At 38.4% G+C, this 24,657-nt stretch overlaps 1 protein-coding gene and 1 long non-coding RNA gene across 3 annotated transcripts; one reads left to right on the forward strand and one right to left on the reverse strand.

Moving 5' to 3' along the window:
* Window positions 1–7,267: 7,267 nt before the first annotated feature.
* LOC134142677 (uncharacterized) lies at window positions 7,268–16,442 on the reverse strand. Of its 2 annotated transcripts, none has more exons than XR_009958939.1 (3): window positions 16,356–16,442; window positions 9,488–9,835; window positions 7,268–8,361 (listed from the first exon to the last, which is right to left on the reverse strand). It is a non-coding gene; the product is annotated as an uncharacterized LOC134142677 (long non-coding RNA). The 2 variants fall into 2 exon arrangements; XR_009958940.1 differs by having other exon boundaries at window positions 9,431–9,835.
* Window positions 16,215–24,117, forward strand: PPIF (peptidylprolyl isomerase F). The gene is made up of 6 exons (XM_062580054.1): window positions 16,215–16,403; window positions 17,075–17,105; window positions 18,007–18,095; window positions 20,606–20,702; window positions 21,420–21,495; window positions 22,368–24,117. The coding sequence occupies exons 1-6, from the start codon at window positions 16,245–16,247 to the stop codon at window positions 22,501–22,503; spliced, it is 588 nt and encodes a 195-aa protein (XP_062436038.1). The 5' UTR covers window positions 16,215–16,244; the 3' UTR covers window positions 22,504–24,117.
* Window positions 24,118–24,657: the final 540 nt, after the last annotated feature.

Below are 24,657 nucleotides of genomic sequence, written 5' to 3' on the forward strand. Positions count from 1 at the left end.
GATAAACATAGTGTGAAGTATCTTGGCAAAAACAAGTCTTGGCAAGGGAAGAAAAGGCAACAAAATGGACCTGTCTTTAATTGACCAATCTCAGAATGTCCTTCCAATGCGTGTTCTTCCATTTTTTTGAAACTGTATCTCCCCACCCCACTTGCCCTCTTCTCCCCTCCAACCACAGCTTTGTGTTGGAGTAATTGTCCTGGCCACACACGAAAAAAGAAAATCAAAACACATTTAAAACTCCAAAAAGCACAAATCGTACAGTAAAGTGGCAGAGATAGGGAAAAAATACAAGCTCATCAGAGGGGAACAGCAGTCAGCTAATTTGTCCTCAATAATGGAGTCCTGAGAATCTCCAGGCTGCAGCCATGTGTGTTTGTATTTATAAAAATGCAGGAATCTTAGACACCTCTTTGCAATGATTCCTCTGTTCAAACACACAGATTGAGGAAAAATAAAAAAAATCCTTTCAGCTTTCAGTTACTTTCTGTGGGTTTGGTTTCAAATCAGTACCCTTTGCGGCTGCATTAACACCCAACTGTTGAGATTGTTATAATAGATCTTTTTGCCATGTATTCCGTACAAAATGGAGAAGGGAGGGAAGGAGGAGTACAAACCAAAATATTCTCAATTATCACCTACAGTCTTCGGTTCCCTCAGCGTATGTGTCACTCTTTGTACTGCAGAATTCACAGTAAGACAAGCTGTGTTGAATGCAGACAGGGAATCATTGCAGGATGGGGGGAGAGTAACATCACTATCTGCATCATTATTTTTATCGATCAGCTTGAAAGGGGGCATTGAAATTGGACAGACATCTTATGGCTTCTTTTTCGTTCTGCTTTGCCTTCTGTTTTCACGACTGTTACAAATAATACAGGCTTTTTCTTTTCTCCTTTTTTTTTTTCTTTTTCTTTTTTTTTTAACTTTAGCTGCCAGGATGTGATCCTTCCCAGGAAGGGATGGGCATGGGGAGAACAAGTAACTGTTGGTAGATTGCTACTGCCTTCAAGAGACCCTGATGCCACAATCACCGTCTCGCCCCTGTGATCTGTGCTTCTCGTGTGGTTGCTTCTCCTGCATGAGCTTCCTGTTGCTTCTGTGCCCATTTCTGTGCTCTTTGTCTCTCTCTCTCTCTCTCTCTCTTATAAATTATGTACAGTAGCTGTGTAAGAAGTGCATGTGTGCCAACTTTGCCCTTGTGGTGCAACATTTCAGCTTTTGCCCACTGTACAGTTATTGTTTTAGTTTCTTTTTGTTACTAAAGCAAATTTGACCCTTCTCCTTTCCTCTTCCCAACTCCAATCGAATATCCCCTATTTGCTTGCAACAATGTGTTTTAAACTTAAGTGCCAGACAAAATTTTGTTTGTTCCTGTCTGTTTGACTAGATAGTTTCTTAGCCCTTTGCGTTTAGTTTGCAATGCTGTAAATGGCATGCTATGTTCTTACAACTCTGGATTTGCTTTCCTCACCAAAGTCATATTTGTAAATTCTTTGCGGTTTTTATTTTGCTTCTTTTGTTAACGTTTCCACCTACTGCTGTACATGCGTCATGATATATATATGCTAGTCAGCAGCACCTTGCTGTAGATATTAAAGGAAATGGCGGTTTAGTTCTTTTATTTTCCAGTAGGAGTATTGAATCTGTCAAACATACTATGTAGAGATGGTCCCACACTTATATTTTTCCTGTTTCGAGTTTTTTTAAGAAAGGCGCTGTTCATTATGCAAAATCAATTATTTTAAGAATTGCTATTGTAAATATATCTGTGAATATTTTAGTATTGTCTTTGATAATATTCAACATTTTCATGATCTGGTTATACTTTTGCTGGTGTTTTTAAATACCTTGTCTGAAGAAAAATATGGGTCCTTTTTTAAAAAAGAAAATTTGAGGGTTCTTTAACAGAATAAGGGAGTTTTTTTCTTTTTTTTTTTCCACCTCCATTTTCTTTTCATAAATTAGCCCAAATTTCATCCCCATTTCTGTGATGAATTGATATATCAGGCAGTACCTGGACAATCGGGGCCCAGTTCTGTCGTGCAAACATAATAATAAGTGATTGCCTGGGGCAAAAAAAACCCCAACTAACCAGCTGATGTTCATTGACTGCGTGGGTGACAGTATGCTGGCCACAGCAGATATTTTGTTCATTTGCCCAAGTCAGCTGAACACCTAGGACCAGCTGTCTGAACAGGAAAAGATGCACTAAGGCAAGCAGCAAGTATATAAGGTACCATATTTATATCACTCTACTGGTGTTCCAGGCTTTGAAGCTGGGGCACTCTAACACTTTGGGTTGTTGGTGGGTGGGGGGGAGGGAAGCAGTATAGTATATTTTATTCTGCTTAGAAGTGTCTTTTTTCTTATGTAGGCTTGACAACCTGTAGAGGATCTCTGCAGAATATTAAAAGATACCTTGATATAATATATGGTAATATGGTTGTGGTGTGGTTCTACTATCACACAATTGCTAGGAAAGACCATTCTTCAGTTACAGATGTGTTTTGTAGCCATTTTACTGTAGTTGTTTTCCCTTGTATTTTGCTGCATTGTTTGTAAAGGTATTGAAGTCATTTGCAGGGGTGGCTAATGATAAACTGACTTTATGCCCTTAGAGTTTGGGAAGATTTTTGTTTGGGGGGGGGGGGGGGGGAGTTTCTTAAGCCATAGGTTTTGGAATAAAGAAGATTTCTCACAATTAGTTGGAGCTGGCTGCTCAGGTTTTTTTTAATTGAGTCTATTTAATGTTCCGCCTTCCACTGTTTCCTGAGCAGCTAACTTAGGCACCTGAAACAATTTTTCTCTTAAACATAATATTAGCATTTTAAACCAGATATGCTAAGGACTGACCACTTGCTAACTGGTAGTATTTAAAATGTATCATTTAAAAGTACCTGTTGGAAAGCATAAAGGGAAAAAAAACATAGATATTAGCAATATGTTTGGAGCAGTGTTCATATCTGCTTCGTACGGTAATTGAGAATTAAAGTGGATGGTTAACTTTTTAAGTTTATAGAAATGTTTGGTTTCTAAGCAGGAGTTATAAATAAAATATGATTATTACCCATCACCCAAATGTTGGACCTTTGAGACAGTTTTAAAACTTTGTCACCTAAAATCAGGTACTGTATAGTGGATTCAGTATGAAAAAGCTTCTAAATTAAAATTTAGGGTTTTTTTTTATCTTTTCACTGCCGTATTGAAGTTTAGAGAAAAAAATAGCAAATAGGGTAATCACAGTCATTTTCTTTTAAAGCTTAATTATTATATGAAATTCCAGTAGTATTTTTATCCTTTTTTGTTTACTTTTTAATTGTTTCCCTATGGAAGCTCATCTGGGAAAGAACCCACAGAGATCTACAGTTCTGCTGCCAAGACATTATTATAGGACTGACAGATACACACCAATGTCTGCAGTGGAGACTCAAGGGACATCTGTACATATGTAAATGACGAATAGAGACATGTTAACAGAAATGCATTCATTTTCCTTGGAATGTGCATTGTTTTTATTTCGCAGGAAAAAAAGCTTGAAGCTCCATCTTATGTGGAAAATGAATCCTGTTTGTTAGCGTTTGTGAAGTCTCAGCATTTGTTTCACTTTCACTTCTGTAATATACTCTGATCCTTTGTTTTGTTTTGTTTTATCTACATGTAATATTTAGCTTATGTGTACTAGTCTATCACCTGTGTATTTTTAGGGTGCTACAGAAATAATGAAGAAAAATAAGGGGATTAAAAAAAATTGTAACCAAATTCATACTTTGTACAATTTTTGATATCATGATCAGAGGAGAATTAAAAAAGTACAATCTCAAGTAACATGCAAAAATGGCCATTGTCTTTGTTTGTACATTGTATGTACAGTACAATGCAATCATTTCATACTTTAAACTGGTCAGAAAAATAATTGTGATTTTTAGTCTTGCAAAACTGTATGTAGTTAGATGATGTGACAACCTAATATTTATCTAATAAATATGTATTCAGATGAAACCTGTATATTAGGTGTTCATGTGGTTATTTTGTATTTAAAGATCAAATTATTTGACTATTGCTAGACATTTATATACTCTGTTGTAACACTGAAGTATTCTCATTTGCTCATGTTAATTTTTTTTCCTAAATAAATTTACAAAATTAAGGCCTGGCTAATTGGGAGGTGCTTTGTAAATTTTCGGGCTCTTTTTGAAACAAACAACTTCCCCTTTCTCCTCCCTGGTTTGTATGCTAACTTGAAAGTTACTTGTATAGGATGTAACTTTTCAGGGAGTGAGGCTCGCTACAGGAAGAGAAAGAAGGTTTGAACAAGAATGGAAAAGATGCAGAATAAGAGATAATGAACACAGATTTACTTACAGGCGCAGAACAACACGAAGAAAGTCCCTGACAGTGAAATGTGTGGGGCCTTGCAGTTCAGTACGTACAGTACTGCACGTCGCCTAAACAAGTAACAATTACTCTGAGATGAAATCTTTGCGTGCTGTGAGTAACACAGTAGGAGGGCTTCTCCCTCGTGCTGGTGTGTCTGTCCCGCAGTAAAGGACTACTGTCTAACCCTTGTGGAGACTGGAGCTCAGTGTAGGGGTTAAGCATCCGACACAGCAGCTTGTTGGTTTTTCTCTGTTTTAAATTTTCCTGAGTCTGGTTGTTTTTCTTTAAATCGGAACCTGTCATTGAAGCAAAATTAGTGAGGAAGATGAGTAAAATAATTTTTTTTTTTTTTAGTGCATCCCCAGGTTAAAGTTGGGAATCGTTTTCAAACTGCAGCACTTCAGCTCCCAAATCAGTTTAATTTATCTCCTAGTTTAAGGTAGCAGACTGAGATGTGACACTAGGGCAACGCACAGGGTAGCAGCAGCAGCGACCGCAAGGGCAGGTCCTTTCCTGGCAGGTAGAGTTCTACACTAGCCATTAGCTACGGTCGCAAATGCTGGTAACTTTGCCTTGAAGAACTAGTTATTTAGAGAATTACTGAGTATCTCCATCTGTTACATTTGCAGAACTGTTTAGTTTAAACCCACCTTTAAAGGGCATTAAAGTCTATAGGAACAATCTAACATTATTTGAGAAGAGCATCTACACATGGTTATAATTTGAATATAATAATTACTCCACAGCTCCACAAGTACACAAGTCCTTACAGCTGTCTGAGATACACTTGGTGGGTGTATATATAAACAGCTAGACTAGAGATTTGTTTTCTCAAAATCTGAAAGTGAATTCATTTCTGATTCTCAACTTCTGCCTTCTTTGCTGGCACTACCCATTACAATGGTCTTTTAAGTTAAAGTAATAAAGCTGAGTTACAGGGCCCTCAGTAGTAAAACATAAATATTTATCCATTACAGTCAATAATTAATGAGTATTTTATTTTTGGTGTTTGTTTCCCTGGAAGCTCTCAACAAGGGTCAGTGAGACAGTGTGCAAGCCTGCTTCAGCATTGTGAAGATGGAGGAAAAATATTTCTGTGTGAAGAACTCGAGTGATGCCCATACGTGCTGTACATTTTTCAAGCTTACTTTGAAGTCTGAGAAGGCTACAACAGTGTGGAAGTGGAGTTTCTCCCAGATGGCACCATGCGGACTCCAAGGTAGGTATGATTTGTACATCCAGCTGATGCTGGTGTCTCCCGTTCCACATTTTGGCAGTGTCCTCCATGCGTTGCTCGTTCTTTGTGTGGTTCCCTGCAGCCACATACGTTCATACCCATCTGTGATTCCTATGTCAATGGGAATCATGGCTAAACAGCTTCCGAACACTCTTATTTGCCTACATTTTTTCTCTGCTCTTCCTAATCAGTATGGATCTGTGAATCTTCTTTTCGTTGTGCTTTGCTATGCACTTCATCAGGCCTTTTATAGGAGCAAGAGAACAAAAACTAGAGATGGGGGAATGGGGACCATGTGTTCGTTTTCTATTTGGGATAGAATGGGATAGATGGGATGCTTGCATGTAAATAGAGATGCCTTCATTTCTTTAAAGGAGTAAGCTCAACAGCATATAAAAAAAAAAGTTAAATAATGTTTTCACTTGTTATCCTTCGTGGACTGCCTGATGTTTCTCTTTAATACTAATTAACGTGCTTTACTTTTCTTGTATCTTGCCTTTTATTTGTACATATATCGAATGTAACACTAGCTTCCCTGTCACTTGCTTAAATTCCAAGTCTATCGAAATCCTGCTGTATTCTCAGTCTCCAGTCATGTACGCTTACCTTTCTGTTTCACATTTTGAATTATTACTAGAATGTCCCCTTATTATGGTTTTCCATTTTCCATGTCACTGAAATCTTGCCAGTTCCACAGGGGATACTACTCCTCATGTCTGTCGTTGTGTCACGGCACTACTCACATGAATTCTTTCCGAAAGGAACAAAGGATTTTTATATCAGAACTGGCCTCTGCATCTTCTGTTGAGGTATCTCGTCTCCATCAGTGCACAGAATTTTCCAGAAAGATGTAAACATAGCCTACACAGAAGCTAACCAATTATGCAATTTTATTTATAAAGCAAACAGACAACAACTATGTCATGGCCCCAGCAGGGCATCAGTAGATGCTTTGACAGGGAGGAAGTTGCAGGTTTGTTTGCTAGGCAGTTTTTCTGTATTTTCAGAGACTCCCTGCCTAAATTATACTAATTCTGTTATTTATATCTGTCTTTCTGTTAAAAACATTCTCTTTTCTTACTGCATGTACTAGAAGAGATTCAGCTCTTTCACCAGTTTTGTCCAGTATCTTTCCAATTATTGATCTCACTATATTTTTTGATAGATCCAGTTATATGTAGTAAAGTTAGCTTCTCTAGAAACACCTGTATAGACTAGGTTTTAAATACACTGGTTTCACTATGCTTTTGTAGTGTTGATTAGACGTTGTAAGAGTTTCAGGATTACAAATCCTTTTTTTTCATTTAGATTAGAGTGTTGAACAATTTTTTTTTTAATTGAATATTACAATCTAGACTTTTCTGTTTGCCAATATTTGTTTGGTGATAACATTTTTTGGATTTTGTTAAATCATTCTGGAAAATTTTGCTTCAGTTACCACCTGTTCCTATATGAACATATCAATTGTTGAGAAAACAGAGACAGGTAGTTACTTTTAACAAACGTGAACTGGTCAAGCATTAGAAAAGGGAAAAAAAATTTAAACTATTAGGGCTATCTTCTTCAGTTGGTTTTGAAAAACTATTAAAATACACTCACAGTTAATGAAAAACATTTTTAATTTAATAGCTAACAAGATGAACACTTTGATAGTCATTTTGATACATATTTTGGTTTAAAATAGACATGAAATATAATAATAGAAAACAAAACACAGAAAAATGTTTTTGTGTGAGAAGTTCTAAAAAGAGGCATACCTTGGAAATGTTTTACTTTCACCTCTTTAGTCTATCTAAACCATGATGTATCTTGTCCAGCTGTTTATTTTAGAATTGTTGTGATATGTAGGAAGAAATACTTGATCATGGTGCATGGGGGTGAGGGTTAGCTAAATGATTTAGGTACTGCTAAAGGTAATGAAGGCATGTGAATAAGTATCTCTACTGCAATTTGATAATGAACAAAATTATGTGCTCTTTAGAAATTATTTAGACTGTTAGCGTAAAAGGCAAATATTTTAATGGAAATGAAAATCCACTCTGTAGATACACATCTTTTTAAGCTTTGCCTTTTCCAGCTTTTCTCATGCCCAGATATGCCACATGTATTAATGCATTCTGTAATTTTTCCACCTGTTTCTTCTTTACCTCTTGATTACTTCTGAACTTTTCTTACTGAGCCACTATTTTCCAACTTCTTGTACATTAACACTGCTTACAGCATGAGTAATTCTTTGAATCATTTCCCATTTTATCTCAGTGCTCATGGACACGTCAAACATCATTTAGTATCTATTTATATTTTTCTTTATCATAATTTTTTAAATTTCACTATGTTCAAGTCAATGGATGAAATGCTGGAGTTCTTGAAGTCTGTTTTTTTATGGCTTTTTAAACCATTCAAATTTTCAACAACTAGTCTTATCTTTCAAATTTATAATTAATGCTTATTTTTTCTGTTTGTTACTGCTGTATTTCTCAGAATGATGAACTGCTCCATTCTGAACACTTTCAATGTGCAAAATCAATGAAATCTAGATTTATTCATGTACACATCTGATTATCTATCCCAGTTTGTGAGTAGTGGAGAGTGGACATACCCAGTTCACAAAGTTATGCAGAATACTTTCTTCATAAAAAATCATAGTTTGCTTGAAGTTTTCTTTTCTAAATTATGATGATGGTCCCTCTGTGAAGAAGCTTTATTTTCATATTGCCATTATGAGGCTGATGACAGGAGTGATCCTGAGAAATAACCAAAAATTAAGGAAATAAATCTTCTTAGTCCTCTGAATGCTAATAAAAATTCTTACCCTGAGCTTTTAAGTATTTCACCAAAGGTTTCATTATATGAAAATAATATTCTTCAGTTGTAAATGTGACACAGTTATTAATTCGCACTTGACAACTTGTTAGCTCAGTTAATGGGACATTATGTATCCAGATGATTGTCACATGCAATTATGTCATCTAAGTATGTCATGAAGTACTATGCTAGCTAAGGCACTAATGTCATTATATAGTGGCGGTAAGCAATCTTCGTATAGTGAAACTGCAAAGAAGTAGAAAGGAATCAAAGAGATTCTGTATTGTGAAGGTTGCTTCCAGGAGAACATTTAATTAAGATTTGATGGAATTTTTTAGTCTTGTTACATGCATGAAGCTGCTATATAAACATTTTTAACTTCTGTTGTGAAGTTGTACAACTGAAAACGGATGTCTCAAAACTGTTGTTAGAAATAGCTTAGTGCAGACAGGAGATGATCTTGCACAAGGTATAGAGGAAACTGTTACCTCCAAGAGTCATCGTTCAAATTTGCATGCAAGACAAATGCAAGGAAAACCCAAATGAAGGATTTGTTATGTAGCTGCTAGCATTTATGGAAATAGGAGGTTTGAGGAGAGGTCTGAGAGAAGGGAGAGTTGGGTGACTAAGTAGGAAAGGACAAAATCAAACACAATAGAAATAGAGTAATTTTATCAAGCTGCCTCTTAAGGAAGAGCTGTTAAGGAACAGAGTAGAAAAAAGATCAGGAGGATATGACAATTTAAGGAAAATATTGTAGGGAAAGCTGCTAAATATTGACAAGGGGAAAAGAACGGAAAGGGGATAACATTGAACAAAAGAACGAAGACAAAATAATTCCAGAAAATCAAGTATCACAGTGGAGAAGGAGAAATAAAAACACGGAGCTGGGAGTCTTGGGGTGCTGGTGGTGTCCTGCTACACAAGACCGTAGGAAAGCCCCCTCATTGCCTTTGTGAATGCTCCAATCGTTTCCCAATGAATTTGCAAATAAAACTCACTTCTTACCATCCTGTCAATCTCAAAATGTTCCAACTGTAACGTTATTCTTTCTCTTTGTTTTACCTTGTTGCATTTTTTAATGTTCTTCACAGTGATTATAAGATGTGTTGTCAGTACTCCTCTGTAGTTGTAGTTTTAGCAGTTAACGTTACGTAACCGAGATGAGACGTGGTCAGTGGAGTCACGCAGTCAGAGAACAGGAAAGGTACTGCAGTACAGGGCAGTGGTGAGCGGGCAGATGGTGCGTTTCCATGTGAGTCAGTGTTGTGACAGCTGCTCAGAGCAGAGCGGAGGGGCAGCACAGCGCTGGCTTCCAGTCACTGGGAAATAGCTGTTAACAGTTGCTCTGCGATGAGTAATTCCTGAGCAATTCCTTTTTCAATAAATGCAGCTCAACCCCCAAACTCTCATCTATGCAAGATAAAGCAGTATGAATAATCAGTTCCAAAAATAGTTCTGATACTAATGCCTTATTAATTGTTCCTGAAACCAAAGGTGGCATTTCACAGGTAAATACACTGAACTGATCCCTACAACACAGAAATTGGAATTCCAGTATTATAATTGAAAGTTCTGTGTTACAGAACACACAAGCACTTCTAAAACTTTTGTAACATCTTAATCCTGTTTCCTTCATAATTACGCAAAGCATCTTCTCCTCACACACACAGACAAATGACCTATTTAGGAATTCTGTGCTTTGTAAATCCCACTAGGAGAAATATCTCTATTTTTGGTTACCTAAAAACATGTACTTTAAATGTCCTTCATGCCTGGCCAGATTATTGTGAGCCATCAGTAATTGTTCGTGGACCATCTGTAAATATGAACAATCTTTTGAGAAGTTGTAATCAGCTGCAAGGTGCCCTGGTGTTATGTAAAGGCACTGTGTAATCTGACACATTAGCAGTGAGCTTCCATACATTATGCTGGGAGGTTGAATAATGAATTCCAAGCAAGGAACGTCATTCAGAACTTCTGAAACGAAAATGCTAATCATGACTGTAAAGAGCATGAGTGGATTGAGGTTCTTCTTGTGTGAATATCTGTAGGTAATTAATATGAAGTCATGTGGGGAAACCCCCTTTATGTACAGTATGTGCCAGAGAGAAGGTTCACGTTGCGAGCTGCTTTACTACATGTTCCTAAGAGGAAACCTTGATCAGGGGAAATATTTATTAGCATTTTTTCGTTTTATCTATAAATGTACCTATGTGGCTACAGCATGCCCTTAAAGCTCTTGTGTGATTTAATTTCAGACTGCAATCACTTAGTGTAATGGAAAAGTCTTTCACTATCTCCCCTATTCTAGTCCCTGTTCATAAATAAATGCATGTCACTGGTAACAGTTCATAAAAATCCTTCCCAGCTCTCAGCCCCTTGAAGAAAAGATTACTTTTTCTGAGCATTCTGCACTGTAGCAGCTCCAGCTCTGCAGCTTGAGGGTGCAAATGCCCACGGCGAATTCCTGCTCTTCCCCTTTAAAATAAACCTCCACAGCATGACCTGTACTAGCAGTCCAGATAAGTAGAGTCCTTGTAATAACCAGACCCCAAATGTGCAAGGGTTCTTATATGTTAATATCAATACCATGGAAATTTCCTGCATCACAGGATATCAAGTGATGTTCATGTGAAATCCGCTTACTATTGCATGCTCCATGAAGAGCATATCAAAGTGTGCTAAAAGACAAAGATAACTGTGATGAGTTTTAGAGAAAAATAATCACTCTTCTTGCCAGTGGTAGGTAGGAAAATGTTATCTTGACCACAGCTGCTAAGAGGAATTAACCTATATTCCTGCATTCCAAACAAGTAGGCATACAGTAGGACAGCTACAATCAGGAATGCACATCACATCACCAATGCAGTGTCTGGCGGCTGGGAGGTAGCACCATTTAAAGGCCCTTAGAATTAAAATTACTGAATTTAAATCACAATTCCAGTATTTATTCCCTCTCTTACATTGGAAAATCCACTCTGTTTCCAGTCCATCTTGGAAAAATTGTGGTAATACATACTCACTTAGCTCACAGTCTTGTTTATAAATACTTCTAAGTTGTAAGCAATATACCAATACGAAATACTGGTATCATATTATCTAGGGTTTTCTTGTGAAGAAATTTCTCTGCTCTGATGTAGTAAGAGTCCTTTCATAATGTGTTTCAAAAAATATTTATTTAGAAACTTTTATCAAAAGGGTTTTTGCTGTTTATCCCTCTGTGACTTCTATGGTGTCTTTTGAGGTTGAGGGAAGAGAGAGAACGATTGAATCTGGTGTGCTGGTACCAAGCCATTCTGATGGCCCTACTGAAGCATCTGTCTTGACTTTTGACCCTTTTGTCACATTGTGTTGCTTTTCCTAAGAGATGCCAAGTGTACTTATTTTCTAGCCAAATGTTGTAGAATTCAGCAATGTGGACATATATCTTTAAACAGACAGGTTTGATGCTTCTCTAAATTCATTTCACTTCTGAGTGAACTGAGCTAGTACTAGGCCTGATTTTCTAGTGACCCAGGTGTTCTTTTGACAGTTTTCAAGCATTTTTTCTACCCTTTCGGAGACTGACTTTTGTGCAACTAACTCATAAGTTCCTAGTCATACTATCTTTGTGATTTTTAATTCACCTGACTGTGCAAAACTAGAACAAAACAAATGATTTAGTAGCATTATTCTGTAAGCCTAGAGATAATAATTTGGTATATACTCCCAAATAAAAAATTGCTACTGTGAAAGAAAGCATGTTGTTTTGCTTCTCACAGAGGCTTGCAAATGAGGAAAATGGCATTCCATTTGCTTTACCAGAGACTTGCCTGGGAATTCTTAGCAAAACAGTTCAATGCTGCTCTGCCTGGGCTTCCCAAGTGTGAAATTAAAATGCTGTTTTATTTTGCTCACCTTTTGTTTTGTCTGTTAAACAGTAAGTCCTTCAGGGGCAGAATTGCCTGTTATTATAGGTATGCTCAAAACTTAGCACCCAAGTGCTAATTTTGGTGTGGACTTCTAGTGGCTATTATAATGAAAACAACATTAAAAAGAGTTTATGTTTGTTGTTTTCTTAATGGTCACTAAGGAATATGCAAATTGATGATTAGATTACATGAAGCTATTATTTTCCAAAATGGACTGGAAGCTGAGAGGGTATGTCAAGACAACCAGAAAATACAAACCGCTTTAGCTAGTATAACAAAAATACAGAAAACCCTCATCACCTTTAGAGTAGCTGCTTATCACTGTACAAAATAAACAGATAATTTGCACTGTTTCAAACACGGTAGGAGTCTGACAGCTTCTCATGAGCCAGAACTGCATGTGCTTTTGTGGTCAGAGCTGTAAGGGAATACATCCGTTTTGCTGAGTCAAACCACTTCCATTTGTAATTTCATCAACTCTGAAGTTGAGATCTATTTCATTAGCCATGTGCTCCATGTGCTCACTTCCTTTGATCTGCTCATGTTGTGAATTGCACAATGCTGAAGTTTCTCCTGCCTAATGTAAATAAGCAGCTGTTTCACCCTTGCTCTGGAAGCAATGGCATTCATAGTTTTATGTGGGGACACATGACTACTGATTAAAAGGTATCTTATAAGATAGGATGGCTCTGTAGTAGCATAATGTGTTGTGTGATTCCACATGCCTGTCCATCTTTGGAGGACCTTTAAGACCTATGTCTGCCCTTTAGTGTAGAGTTTCTTTTGGGTCACAGTGAAGAGAAAAAAAAATGCCTCCAAATTTCAAAAGACAAATAAACCTTTCAGGCTTGTAGTTATCCCTGTTTTCCACTTAAGAATCTTAGGGATATGTATTTCCCTTTTATGATATATCGTAGATACCTGATATATTTTCTAAAGCTCTTACCACTTTGGTTGTTTTCCTTTGGATTGTCTCTTAAAGCCCATGGTAATGCATGCAGTGTCCCTAGACACACAGGAGAAATTTAACTGCTAATCATCTCCCTTGCCTTTATCTATCACTCAAGTCAGTATACTGTAAAGGAAGTTTGCTTTTTTGGCAATGTTATATGCCATGTTTGCTATAAACATCAACTAAAATCTCTCATCACCAAAGTAGATGATTCTCATAGGCACCCATATTATAAGTGATGATACATTATTTGGGATAGTTTGAGTAAGGCTCAACTGTGAAGTATTTAAGAAAGACCTTATGAGATTAAGCCACTGCACAACAAAGTAGCAGATGAAAATCAATGTTGATAAACAAAGTAATGTGTATTAGAAAAAGCTATTCTATTTTCCCATATAAATGGCTCTGTATTCACCATTACAACTCAGGAGCAAGATCTGAGTGTTACAATAGAGAGGCCTATAAAAATGTCACCTAAGTGCTCAATAGCAATCAGAAGCAAGCATGTAGATGAAATTATTAGGAAAGGAATAGAAAACTGGACAAAAAAAACCACTATTACGGAACAGTATAAATGCGCTGCTCACCCCTATCTGGAATCCTGTGAAGATCCCCTCATCTCAAAAAGGATATAATAAAATTGAAAACAGCTCAGAGAAGGGCAATAAAAATGATCAGAGATGTGGAACAGCTTTCTTGTAAGTAATAATTGAGGAGGCTGTGCCTTTTCAGGCTTGAAAAGAAATGACTGAGAGGGATATGATGGAGGTCTAAAAATCATGCACAGTGTAACAAAGGTGGATAAGAATCAACTGTTCACCGTCTCCTCCAGTACAAGAAGTAGGGCACATTAAATGAAGCATATGCGAGCAATACTACAGTATTTTTCACTGAAAATAAACATGCCTGCAGTACTACAGAAATAAATAGAAAGATTCTTGATAAAATGGGCTGCAGATCTGTGCAAGATCTTCATTGCCAAGGAAGCTGTAAGTGCAAGAAGTAAAGGTAGATCCAAAGAGTGAAAACAGAAAAGAAACCCAGTGGAGATTACAACATACCAAAATCACATCCAGCTCAGGATTTTCTCTGAAGTCCACTTTAGAGAAACAGCAGGAAGAAAGTGTATTAGCCTATAATACACACTTCCCCTGTTTTCACTCCTCTTTAGGCATTTGTGTATGAGACAGGATTTTGGACTAGCAAGACCTTTGGTATGACCTAATATAGTTGTGCTATTACAAGAAAGGGTAGTACATGCTTCAGTCATCCATACAGGATGGCCAGCTGTTGATCTGCTATCCCAAATCTCTTCACCTGTTAAATTTATACCTGATGTCCTTCCGCTGAAGTGGCAAAAGATATGGAGCTCTTTGGAGCTCACACCTGTTCACATAGCATTTCTCAGTCTTTTGTAATTGTATGTTGCAGTTCTGCCCTGAACATAAAATAGTCATTTTCCCTACAGACTTTTAGGAAGTGACTCGATTGACAGCTTTTTGAAAATTCAGTATTGTCATTGATGAATTCACTTTTAGCTGCTATTTTTTGATGACAAAGAATGTTAAGCAGGATCAAAAGTTTGCTATTTCTCTTGTAGGGTGTTGTCTTGTGTGACTCTATCATACTGTATTACCAAAAGTACTCTAACCTTCATTAAGAGTAATTTAATTTTTAATACCAGGAACATGAAAATCACAGGTGTATAATTATGAGGATCACCCTTGGTTTTCTTTTCTTTGAAAATAAGAATCACTGTAGGAGCAATTTTCCTACATTCAAGAGTTAGATAAATGCTATCTTGTTTTGGTGATTTACTGCCTTAGAATTAACCTGTATAAAATGTATACATTCTTTATAAGAAATGCCAGTCTTCATAGAAATAGTTATTTCCATCTTGGAAACAGAAAGGGCAGAACAAGCCGACCACGTTACATGTGCAGAGTTCATTCTGCAGAGCCAGCGGTCCTGTCGTGTGCTGTTAAGGGCAAGATTTGATCACAAATTTAAAAGAATCAGGCATTCTGGGTTCCTTTCACTTTGGGTATAACGTGGCAGAAGACCGTAAGCGTAGCACGCTTGCATCAGTGTGCTGTGGAGGAGAGTGGAACTTTTTCTGCTTATTTTCAGTGAAAAACTCAGTCTTTGATGCCAGAGGGCTTACATGAATGATAAGACTCCTGCTTAAAAAAGTGTTGTTACACTAATGGTAGGCTGTGGTTCAGCTAGTAATGTGCAACTACGCTATAATTCTTTGGATGAAATGAAATGTACGCAGACTGCAAAATATTTTACAGGGACTAGGTTTTAAAGGCAGGGGAAATGTTTACTGGCCTACAGAAAGAGTAGTCCTGCTACGCTATGCTAATGGCTTCGCAGACCAGCAGCAAGCCCACAGAAAACGTGTGAAACTAAGAAACGCAGAGTATCTTTACAGGCTTTCATATACTGAATAAGGACGCTAACTGCAAGGAATTTCAAGATCTCATCTGAAACATAACTAAAATATATGCTGATTACTGAATATTTTGATATGGATTACTAAGTTGGCAAAAGTCTTTTTTTTTTTTTTTTTTTTTTTTTTGGAGGGGGGGGGTGTTACTCACACAGAACAGAAACAAAGCTTTCCTTATAAAACGCCTACCCGGAGGGCCTTTCCCCCCTCCCCCGAGCGCTCCCCGATGAAAGGCGACGGGCACTGCGAGGGGCCCGAGGGGCACAGGCGGCCCCGGCCCGCACCTCGCCGGCGGCGCCCCGCGCCGCCTCCCGCCGCTCGCTCGCCCGGCCCCTTCCCTGCCTCATCGGGCCGCGCCGCCGCCGCCGCCGCTAGGGGCCGCGCCGCCGCTAGGGGCCGCGCCGCCGCCGGAGGCCTTAAAAGGCGGCGCGCGGGGCAGGCCTGGTCCGCGCCGCTCGCCCCGTGCTGCCGTGCGCCGCTGCCCGCCTGCCCGCCCGCGGCATGTTGGCGCTGCGCGCCGCCCGCCGCCTGCTCCGCCCGCCCGGGCTCCTGCCGCTGGCGGCCCGCGGCTGCGGCTCGGGCGGCGCCGGCCCGCGGAACCCGCTGGTGTACCTGGACGTGGGCGCCGACGGGCAGCCGCTGGGCCGCGTCGTCCTGGAGGTGCCGGCGCGGGGCGGGGGGGGAGGCGGCAAGGTCGGGGTTGGGGCGCGCGGCGGCCGTTGGGGCGCGCGGCGCGGCCGTTGGGGCGGGGCAGCGGCTGGCGCGGGCACACCCGGCCGCGGGCGTGGGGGGCTCAAGGGACAACTGGTATACCCGGCGGTGGGCTGCGGCGCGCCGTGCCCTTAGGGCCGGCCGCTGAGCCCTGGCGCGGCTCGTGAGGAAGAACGAGCGCTGGGCGGGGGGAGGTCGGCGTTCCCGCCCTCTCGCCGCCGTCTCCGCGCTGTCCTTTGCCTCCGCTGTATAGGCGGGTTTCAACAGGGGCCCTCTCTGTCGACCTCGATTGCGGCTGCACCCAGAGCAGCCGCGTACCCTGAGATGAAGCCTTTAAATTTCTCCTAAAGGACTTCTGAAGTTATTATGTTGTTCAAGGCAGTTATTAGAGATTGCTGTAGTTAGTTTTAACTAGCCAAAAGCTGCATTAAAAAGGTTATTTAATTTTTAGCCGAATACTTGGAAAATCATACAGTTTTTTGTAGAATTTTGGGTGGCTTGTGACTTCAGCTAACTTGCTTCAGAAAGAGCGTTTGGTTGCACTGGCCTCCCATGGAGCATTTTTTCCATAGGTGTATGAAAAAGCTGACTTTTTTTCTTTCTTTTTTTTTTTTAAACAGCTGAAAGCTGATGTAGTTCCAAAGACAGCAGGTAAGACAACATGCCTTTAATATTAAAGGTTTAGATTGTAATTTGCAGGAAAAATATTCTCTTACCCTTTAGAAACAGAGATTTACCCTATTTCCATGTTTCTTCCTTGTTTAAGTAGAAAAGTATGACCTGAGCTTTGTCATAAACCAAGCTAATGAGGTTATGGTTTCTTGTAGTTTTTTCAGATAGTTTAGTTTCATAATTTGTGGGCAAGCACAGAGTCCATTTGATGGACTATCAGTGATGGATAAATATGGTTGAACACTCATTAATTTTCATTGAAATCTGACCTCAAAACAAATAGAAGAGGGTAAATCAAAGGCATGGTGTCTCTTAGCTTGCTAAGAACATACATGATTTTGTTCTTGTCAGCAGTTGATCAGTACACCTGTGTTAAAGTTGCGTTTTTTGGTTTTATTTGTGTTTTTTTTCCCTTTGTGTGCTTCCTTCCTCATCACTTTTAGTGGTCCCAAGAAATTTGCACTTTTGTTTCTGTTCCTAATAGATGAATATTGTAAGAGAAATGTATCATTTTCATAATTAATATAGAGACTGAAAGCTTGAAAGGCAGGAAATGAAACCTTAGACTTCAAGAGTTTTTTTTTTGTTTTTTTTTTTGTTTTTTTTTTTTTTTTTTGTTAAGAAATAACAGCAAAAGGAAGGAGAGAGCAAAGAGGGTTGCATTTGTACCTGGTTCTGAGGCTAAATGGAAGTTATGTTTCCACAGCTTTATACCAAACTTTTTTCAAAGATGAAAACCACTTAATATCAGTTATACCTTAAAGGTATAATACGCTTTTTCAGGAACAAACTCAGGACCTAATTAACTGTGTTTGAGTACATCATATGTAATATATGGCAACATACTATTTTATGCTTTGTTTATGCTTTGTTTTCACAGAGAACTTCAGAGCTCTTTGTACTGGTGAAAAAGGTTTTGGGTATAAGGGATCCACATTTCACAGAGTGATTCCTTCATTTATGTGCCAGGTAATGGATTTCTTTCTTTGGCTGTAATATTTGTATATATTTTATATGTGTGTGTATTTCTAGAACTTTGTAGTTAAACCAGTAGTAACACCTGCTTTAACTTTGCTAACTGTAGAATAAAGAAGTGACACTATGGCTTGTGTTTCTAATCTTTGCGCTGTGACTGTTGCTTAGCACCTCATTTGTACGAGTAGATGCAAATTCTATATGGAGTGATTTAAAAAAAAATTAAGGCTCAGTCTCTGGGTTCTTATATAGCAATATACTTTAGTATGGGGCATATTTGCCAAAGTGGCACTTGCTTAGAGGAAGCATGTGTGTAGAATTGCAATCAACCTTGTGCTCTAAGTGAGCTAAGAAAACAATGTTTCCATTTGGTATTCTTAGTAGCATAATCTGTTCAGAGCAGATGTTAAAAAAATGTGTGAGGAGGGAGTTTTCTGAACATCTCCCTAATGGGGGAGAGAAGAGGGAAGGGGAGCAAAGATTGGGATATGTTTTGGGGATGGCACATCTAAAGAGAATTTTGTCTGAAAAGGCAATTCTGATTAAAAGATGAATCTTTCCAAATTCCAAAATAAAGACCGTGTGTAACAGCATTTTTCTCTGGGGAAAAAAAGGCCTTTTTGAAAGGTGTAGGAGTGTTTTGTTTGTTTTAATCACCTCTGCTCCTGGCAGATGGGCAGGATTTCTGCTGTCATACTGCACTGGATTGTATGATTGCTGGTAGTAATCCTGCCTTTGCTTAAAAGAAGCTAGTTTGCAAGTGTTGCATTGTAGGATGCCTTTGAAATGAACTTTAGAGGAAGGCCATAGTAAACATGTTTCCTTTATTAACTGATGACCTTGGTGGTCCCCCTATTTATTTTAAAAATAGAGCACTCTAAACAAGAGGCCTGTTATCATGCTATTTATAAAACGAAAAAGAGGATAACTGTGCTGTAAAGGATGTATTTTCTTGTACTTGAAATGCAAACTAGATTTTTATTGTGATGAGAAAGAGGCAAAGTGTAGAAGTCTTGCTGGGATCATAAATATACATGCACGCGCACACATCCTAATCACAGTTTTGTCACTTCAGTTCATACTTAAAGTTCTGTGTAAGCAGGTCCTAATTGGCTCCCTGTTTTGTCCTCACAAACGGGCCTAAATTGAGGATGCTACGTGGCTGGCTGATATGGTGAGATGGTAAATGAATGTTTATTAACTAGCCTGTAGTCATTACGTAAGTGGAAATACTGTCATAGGTTTCAAATATTTTAAAGCAGGAGTAAACAGGAGAGGCCATTCCACTTGTTGAGATGGAGTGTTAATGTGATTCAGGCAATTGGTATGCCCTAATTGGAGCTGTCCTATACAGGACCTGACCATTCAGATGCCTCCATGTGACAAACAACATACAAAGCATGCCTCAGGGGCTGCCCAGGAATTGCTATAACATCACATGTAGTAGATTGCACAAGGTGAGAATGGGAAGGTGAACATCACATGAAACACTAGGGATGGGTTCTTGTTTGCCACTGTGGGTAGTATAGTTTCTAGGAGAGGAGACAGTGGAGTGCTGGAAGCAGTGTCTGGTGTTTGCCTTCAGAGCTGGCTGTGATTGTTAGTTTTGCGCCTCTACTGACCCCTGACTGGTGGCCTCTACCGCAGCAAGCGGAGTGTTGTTGCAGGGCGTTAAAACAAACCAGCTCAGGCATAGCACAGGGTAATGAGGTAGATGAGACTCTGTCGACAGTTTTTGCTTTGCTGAAGAAAAATGTACTGTATGAGGGTCTGATTTTGTAGCTTCTTTGTCAAGGATATCCTCTTTGGTTAAATGCTTGAATTAAAAGAACAAATGTGAAAGTTCTGGACTGTTATTCCCAGAGGTCCTTAATTTCTTTTGGTTATCTCTGTCAGTTCACCTCTGACAGATAGAATTACAATTATCTGGTTTGTTCAGGGCTATCCTGCTGTAATCAGAGGTGCCTGTGTCTGCCCGCTTATATAAGGGAGCCTCAGTGACTATTCAGTGCTACTTTGTCGGTTCTCAATGCTTAAATAACAAAAACAAGAAAGAGCAAATAAAATGGTAATAATGGACATCCTGGCTAGAATTTATACCCATGGGAAGAGAGAGGTAGGAGAGGAGGGAGATTTGCATGTAGCTTTAAATTTAGATGATTTTGCTCTGAGGACTTCAGTATTTCTTAAAAATACTGATATTTTTGTTGTGTTGCATGTGATAACAAGTTAGCACAAAAGGGTTATTTAAGGAATTGTAGCTATGAATTAAAGAATATCAATAATATCTGCAGCAGACATTTATTTTTAGCTTGATTATGCCTTTTCCTGTTTACATGATTTAAAATTCTCCTGTGACCTTGCTGATTTTTAATCTGAAGCTTATGGAAATTTGCTTGTTTTATTACTTTTAACTTAGAACAGGTGATTGTTCTCAATAGCGTAAGTTCTGGTGTAAAATAATTCCTTTGTGTTCGTAAAGTCAATAGCTATTTCTGTTTCAGGGTGGTGACTTTACAAACCATAATGGAACAGGTGGAAAATCCATTTATGGCAGCAGATTTCAAGATGAGAATTTCATACTGAAGCATGTAGGACCTGGTAAAAAATCATATTCTTTCTACCTTCTGATGACTATAACATATAATGATGCATTGTCATAAAGATGTATTTAAAAGAATAGATGTTTTAGATATGTAGGGTACTTTGTAATTACAAAGATACTACTGAGGTTTATCATCGCTAGTGTGACTATTGGCAAAAGTCGGCCCACGGTAGATGACGGTGCCACTTTTCATTTGATTATGCAAAATAAAGTATAGTTGACTTGTTTTACTTGAAACTTTTACAAAGGTGAAGCTACTGCTTTTATCTTCTCCTGTAAGTCACAAACTGGGATCTCTGATCTACTACTAAAAACAGGCAGATCCTTTTATGCTCAAGCCAAATCTTTAGCTTTAAGGGAAATTCCTCCATAACAATATCTGATTGAATCTATAGCCTGATTTGGATTCTTGCTCTTTCATCACAAACTATTGTTTCTATTGAGTCACAGTGAAGGTTACCTGCTATTAATCAAATTCAAGACTTGGTACAAGTAACTACATTGTAAACATTCTTGCTATGGAGAAGGTAGCAGAGAGGCTGGGGTGGAGGGAATAGTAAAAGACAAAAGAAGGTTAGAATTAGATATAGTTGGAAACAATATGACCATCCCATCCTCTCCTCTGTCCAGCATTATCATCACTGTGAGCCTGAATGCATAAAGAAAAACTGCAATTAGACCAATATAATAAGCTGCTGCTGCTGTTTTTCTAGGTGTTCTTTCAATGGCCAATGCGGGACCCAACACGAATGGATCTCAGTTCTTCATTTGCACTGCAAAAACTGACTGGTAGGTTATTAGCTTGGCATATTAGCCTAATGAATTGATGCATGGATCCAGGAAGTTTGGAGGTTTCTTGGTCTGTTCTTCTTATTTTCCAAATTACTTGACTTGCAAAAGGAAATTGTATTGTTTGGTGTAACTTAGGAGAAGCACTGGGAGGGTAACAAGTTGCTTTACATGCAGTTAGTATTACTCTAGGCACAGGAAACACCCTATACAATGTTGTCTCAACTTTCCTTCCCCTTCTGGTGGATATAGTAGTGTGCTTCTGCCTTAGTTTACCTCCACTGATGTCAGATTTTTCCATGTTTTAAATATAAAATGGAACCCAGTGAATCTAATGGTCTGGTACACACACACGCCAAAAAAAAAAAAATAGTTACCATTAAGCCTATGTCCTTAAGTCTGTTTCCTAAGATTAATTCTTTTTTTTTTTTTTTTTTTTTTTTTAAAAAAAAAAGGCATAGTGCCATCACTGCAAGGCACTATGCCTTGTAGCATAGTGCTAAGACTGCAAGGTCTTAGAAGCACACCTGTAGTATTAGTGTGGCATTCAGAGGGGTCTAACTGACCTACCTTATTGCCACATTGTAGCTACCCATAGAATATTCTTTATTCCTTCTGCCTTTTAGAAAGCTTTAAGCAGTGTATCTCAAGGAAAACAAGTCAGCTCCCCCTCATTAGGCTACTATGATCCAGAGCTTTTTTTTTTTTATTTTTTTGGTCATTTGGAAAGCAGTTGTTCGTTTTTCTTAATCAGGGTTGATCTGCAGGTGAGCACTACAAATGATCTGCTGATATCCTTTCACTGAGCTTAGTTTGGTTTAGGCTTTCTATTGTTATTTTAGGTAAATCTGCCTTTGTTATTTCTGTTACAGGCTAGATGGAAAACATGTTGTTTTTGGACATGTAAAGGAAGGAATGGATGTCGTGAAAAAAATTGAGAGCTTTGGCTCCAAAAGTGGAAAGACCTCCAAAAAGATCGTCATTACTGACTGTGGCCAGCTGTCGTAACCTGTTGCCTGCTATTCAGGACAACTTACATACTGTGAAAAATGAACCATAAAAAAGCATTTCTGATCCCATGAGTGGCCCCTTGGAGTGGGGGGCCATTTAACTTGGGATTTATTTTTTAACATTAACATTTATCTATGGGGCTACTTAACTTGATCATATTTTTATACTTCTACTGAATAGTACTGATTAAAAACAACAACCAAAACATATTTTAGCTGAGCTACCTTGGTGGTGATTGCTGCACAGGTTTGATAAAGAGCCCAATTGCATTTTGAAGAAAGTGCAGTTACTCAGAAGCATATGTAACTGCAGTGTCAGTATCATTCTTAATAACTGGATGATTCAGCTGTTAGAATCCATGGTGGAGTTGGCAACTAAGTGTTACTGGTCAAGATAAACTGAGAACTGGTTTCCTTTGGTGCTAATAAATGCCTATTATGCTGTATTTTTCATCATATTGAAAAACTATATTGCCTAGTGTTCTCAAGGCTATTTGCAACAAGACTGACACACGTTTTCTCGCTAAGTCTCAATTTGAGTCCATGTTTAAACCAGTAGAATTAATGTGTGAAGTTGTTGCAGTTTTTGTGCCAATTAATTTATATAGTCTCATACCACTGGTTCCTTTAAAACTGAAGTTTTTCCAAATCTGCTTCAATGGAGCAATTTTACTTTTGGGCTAAGTAAATTGCTTTAAGTTGAATTAGCCTACTGCCACAGCTCTGCCTGTTGATAAGACTGCAAACTAGCCAAAACTAATCATGAGACTTTTTTTAATGGAACTGCAAATTAATCTGAAGTACTGCTCTGTTCTAAGATCTGATTCTGTGAAGAATACAGTACAGTTCTCAATAGTAGGCTATTTAGGCACCTTCAGAATAAGTTCAGGGTATAATGAGTTTGCTTGGATATAAAATAGGCCTTTTTGCTGCTTTTTAAATAATAATAATAATTATTATTATTACTGATCCTGTGAAGTCAACTCAGCTTGGGAATTACTTGAATCATGAGTTCTTTTCATGCCTCATAACAGAAGCTAAAATTGGTTACCATGGAATCACAGGGCTTGCTTGTTGCAGGAGAATCATGGTAGTTTATCCACAAGAGAGAATGAATCAGATAAACACATTTCCTTTATATAAACTGTTACATCTTATCTGCAGTCTTCGAGCAATAATAGACATTAAACTTCACAGTATCACTTCTAGAATCACTAAAGCTGTAAAAGTATTAATACTGTGTGTGTGGGGGGGGAACACTTGAATGCTTTCATGTGATTGTATTCCTATTATTGAAGAGAAAAACAAATGTGAAGACTTTCCAAATGTGAGTTTACTTCCCTTGAATTCTGTTGATATGTGACTCTAAAATTATTTTGCACTAGAATTTTCCAGATATCTACATAGTTCTGTATGCAAAGTACTATTCCAAGTGTGACTTTATAGAAAATGGAATTGAAAAGATCTGCTATAGTTGTTTCATCTTTGTAGTAATTTTGAAATGTTAATTTGTGCTATTTTGCCTTACTTCAATATTGAAGTAACTGATTTTTGTGTGTGTTCACTTAATTTGTGTATAGAAAGTAATTAAAAATGGTTCTGTCACAAAAAAGCCTATTCCTTTCTTAAGTAAGACCTTTCCCACTTGTTTGGAAGCAGAGGTGTGAATAGATGTCCGCCTGGTAGTGAGTCTGATCTAGTGCTATTTAGAAACTGTGTTGTCATGCCACAGATAGAGCTGTCAAGAAACAGCATAATGGTACCATGCCTTGCCTGCCAGTAGTAAATCTGGAGTATTATTCGGTGTATGGATAGCAGTTTGGGTTTTGAGACAGTTTCCTTGCTGATCTATTCTATCAACTTGTGTATATGTGTGGGGGGTTGTTTTTCCCTCAGAATTCCTCTTGTAAAAAGTGAGAGTTCTAGCTCTTCCTACTAAGATGCCGATTTCTTAATATTATCTTCAACCATACAGCAAGAATCCATTTCCAATCAGAGCTATTTGTAAATTGGAGAGTCCAATGCAATATGCTTTGCCACAAAATAATCCATTTTCTCCTTGTAAAGCCTTAAATATGTAGGGCATCATGTATGGCATGATGGTGTGTTATGCATGGTTGTGGCTTTTGCTGACAAACTTATGCCCTAACTT

This window comes from Rhea pennata, chromosome 7 (assembly GCF_028389875.1).
Source record: "Rhea pennata isolate bPtePen1 chromosome 7, bPtePen1.pri, whole genome shotgun sequence".
NCBI lineage: Eukaryota > Metazoa > Chordata > Aves > Rheiformes > Rheidae > Rhea > Rhea pennata.

Bases quoted from the DNA above. Each gene is read 5' to 3' on its own strand.
- PPIF (XM_062580054.1), top strand. From the start codon at position 16,245: ATGTTGGCGCTGCGCGCCGCCCGCCGCCTGCTCCGCCCGCCCGGGCTC. The intron at 18,096-20,605 runs GTAATGGATTTC...TTTCTGTTTCAG, and splicing joins TTCCTTCATTTATGTGCCAG to GGTGGTGACTTTACAAACCA. The intron at 20,703-21,419 runs GTAAAAAATCAT...CTGTTTTTCTAG, and splicing joins ACTGAAGCATGTAGGACCTG to GTGTTCTTTCAATGGCCAAT.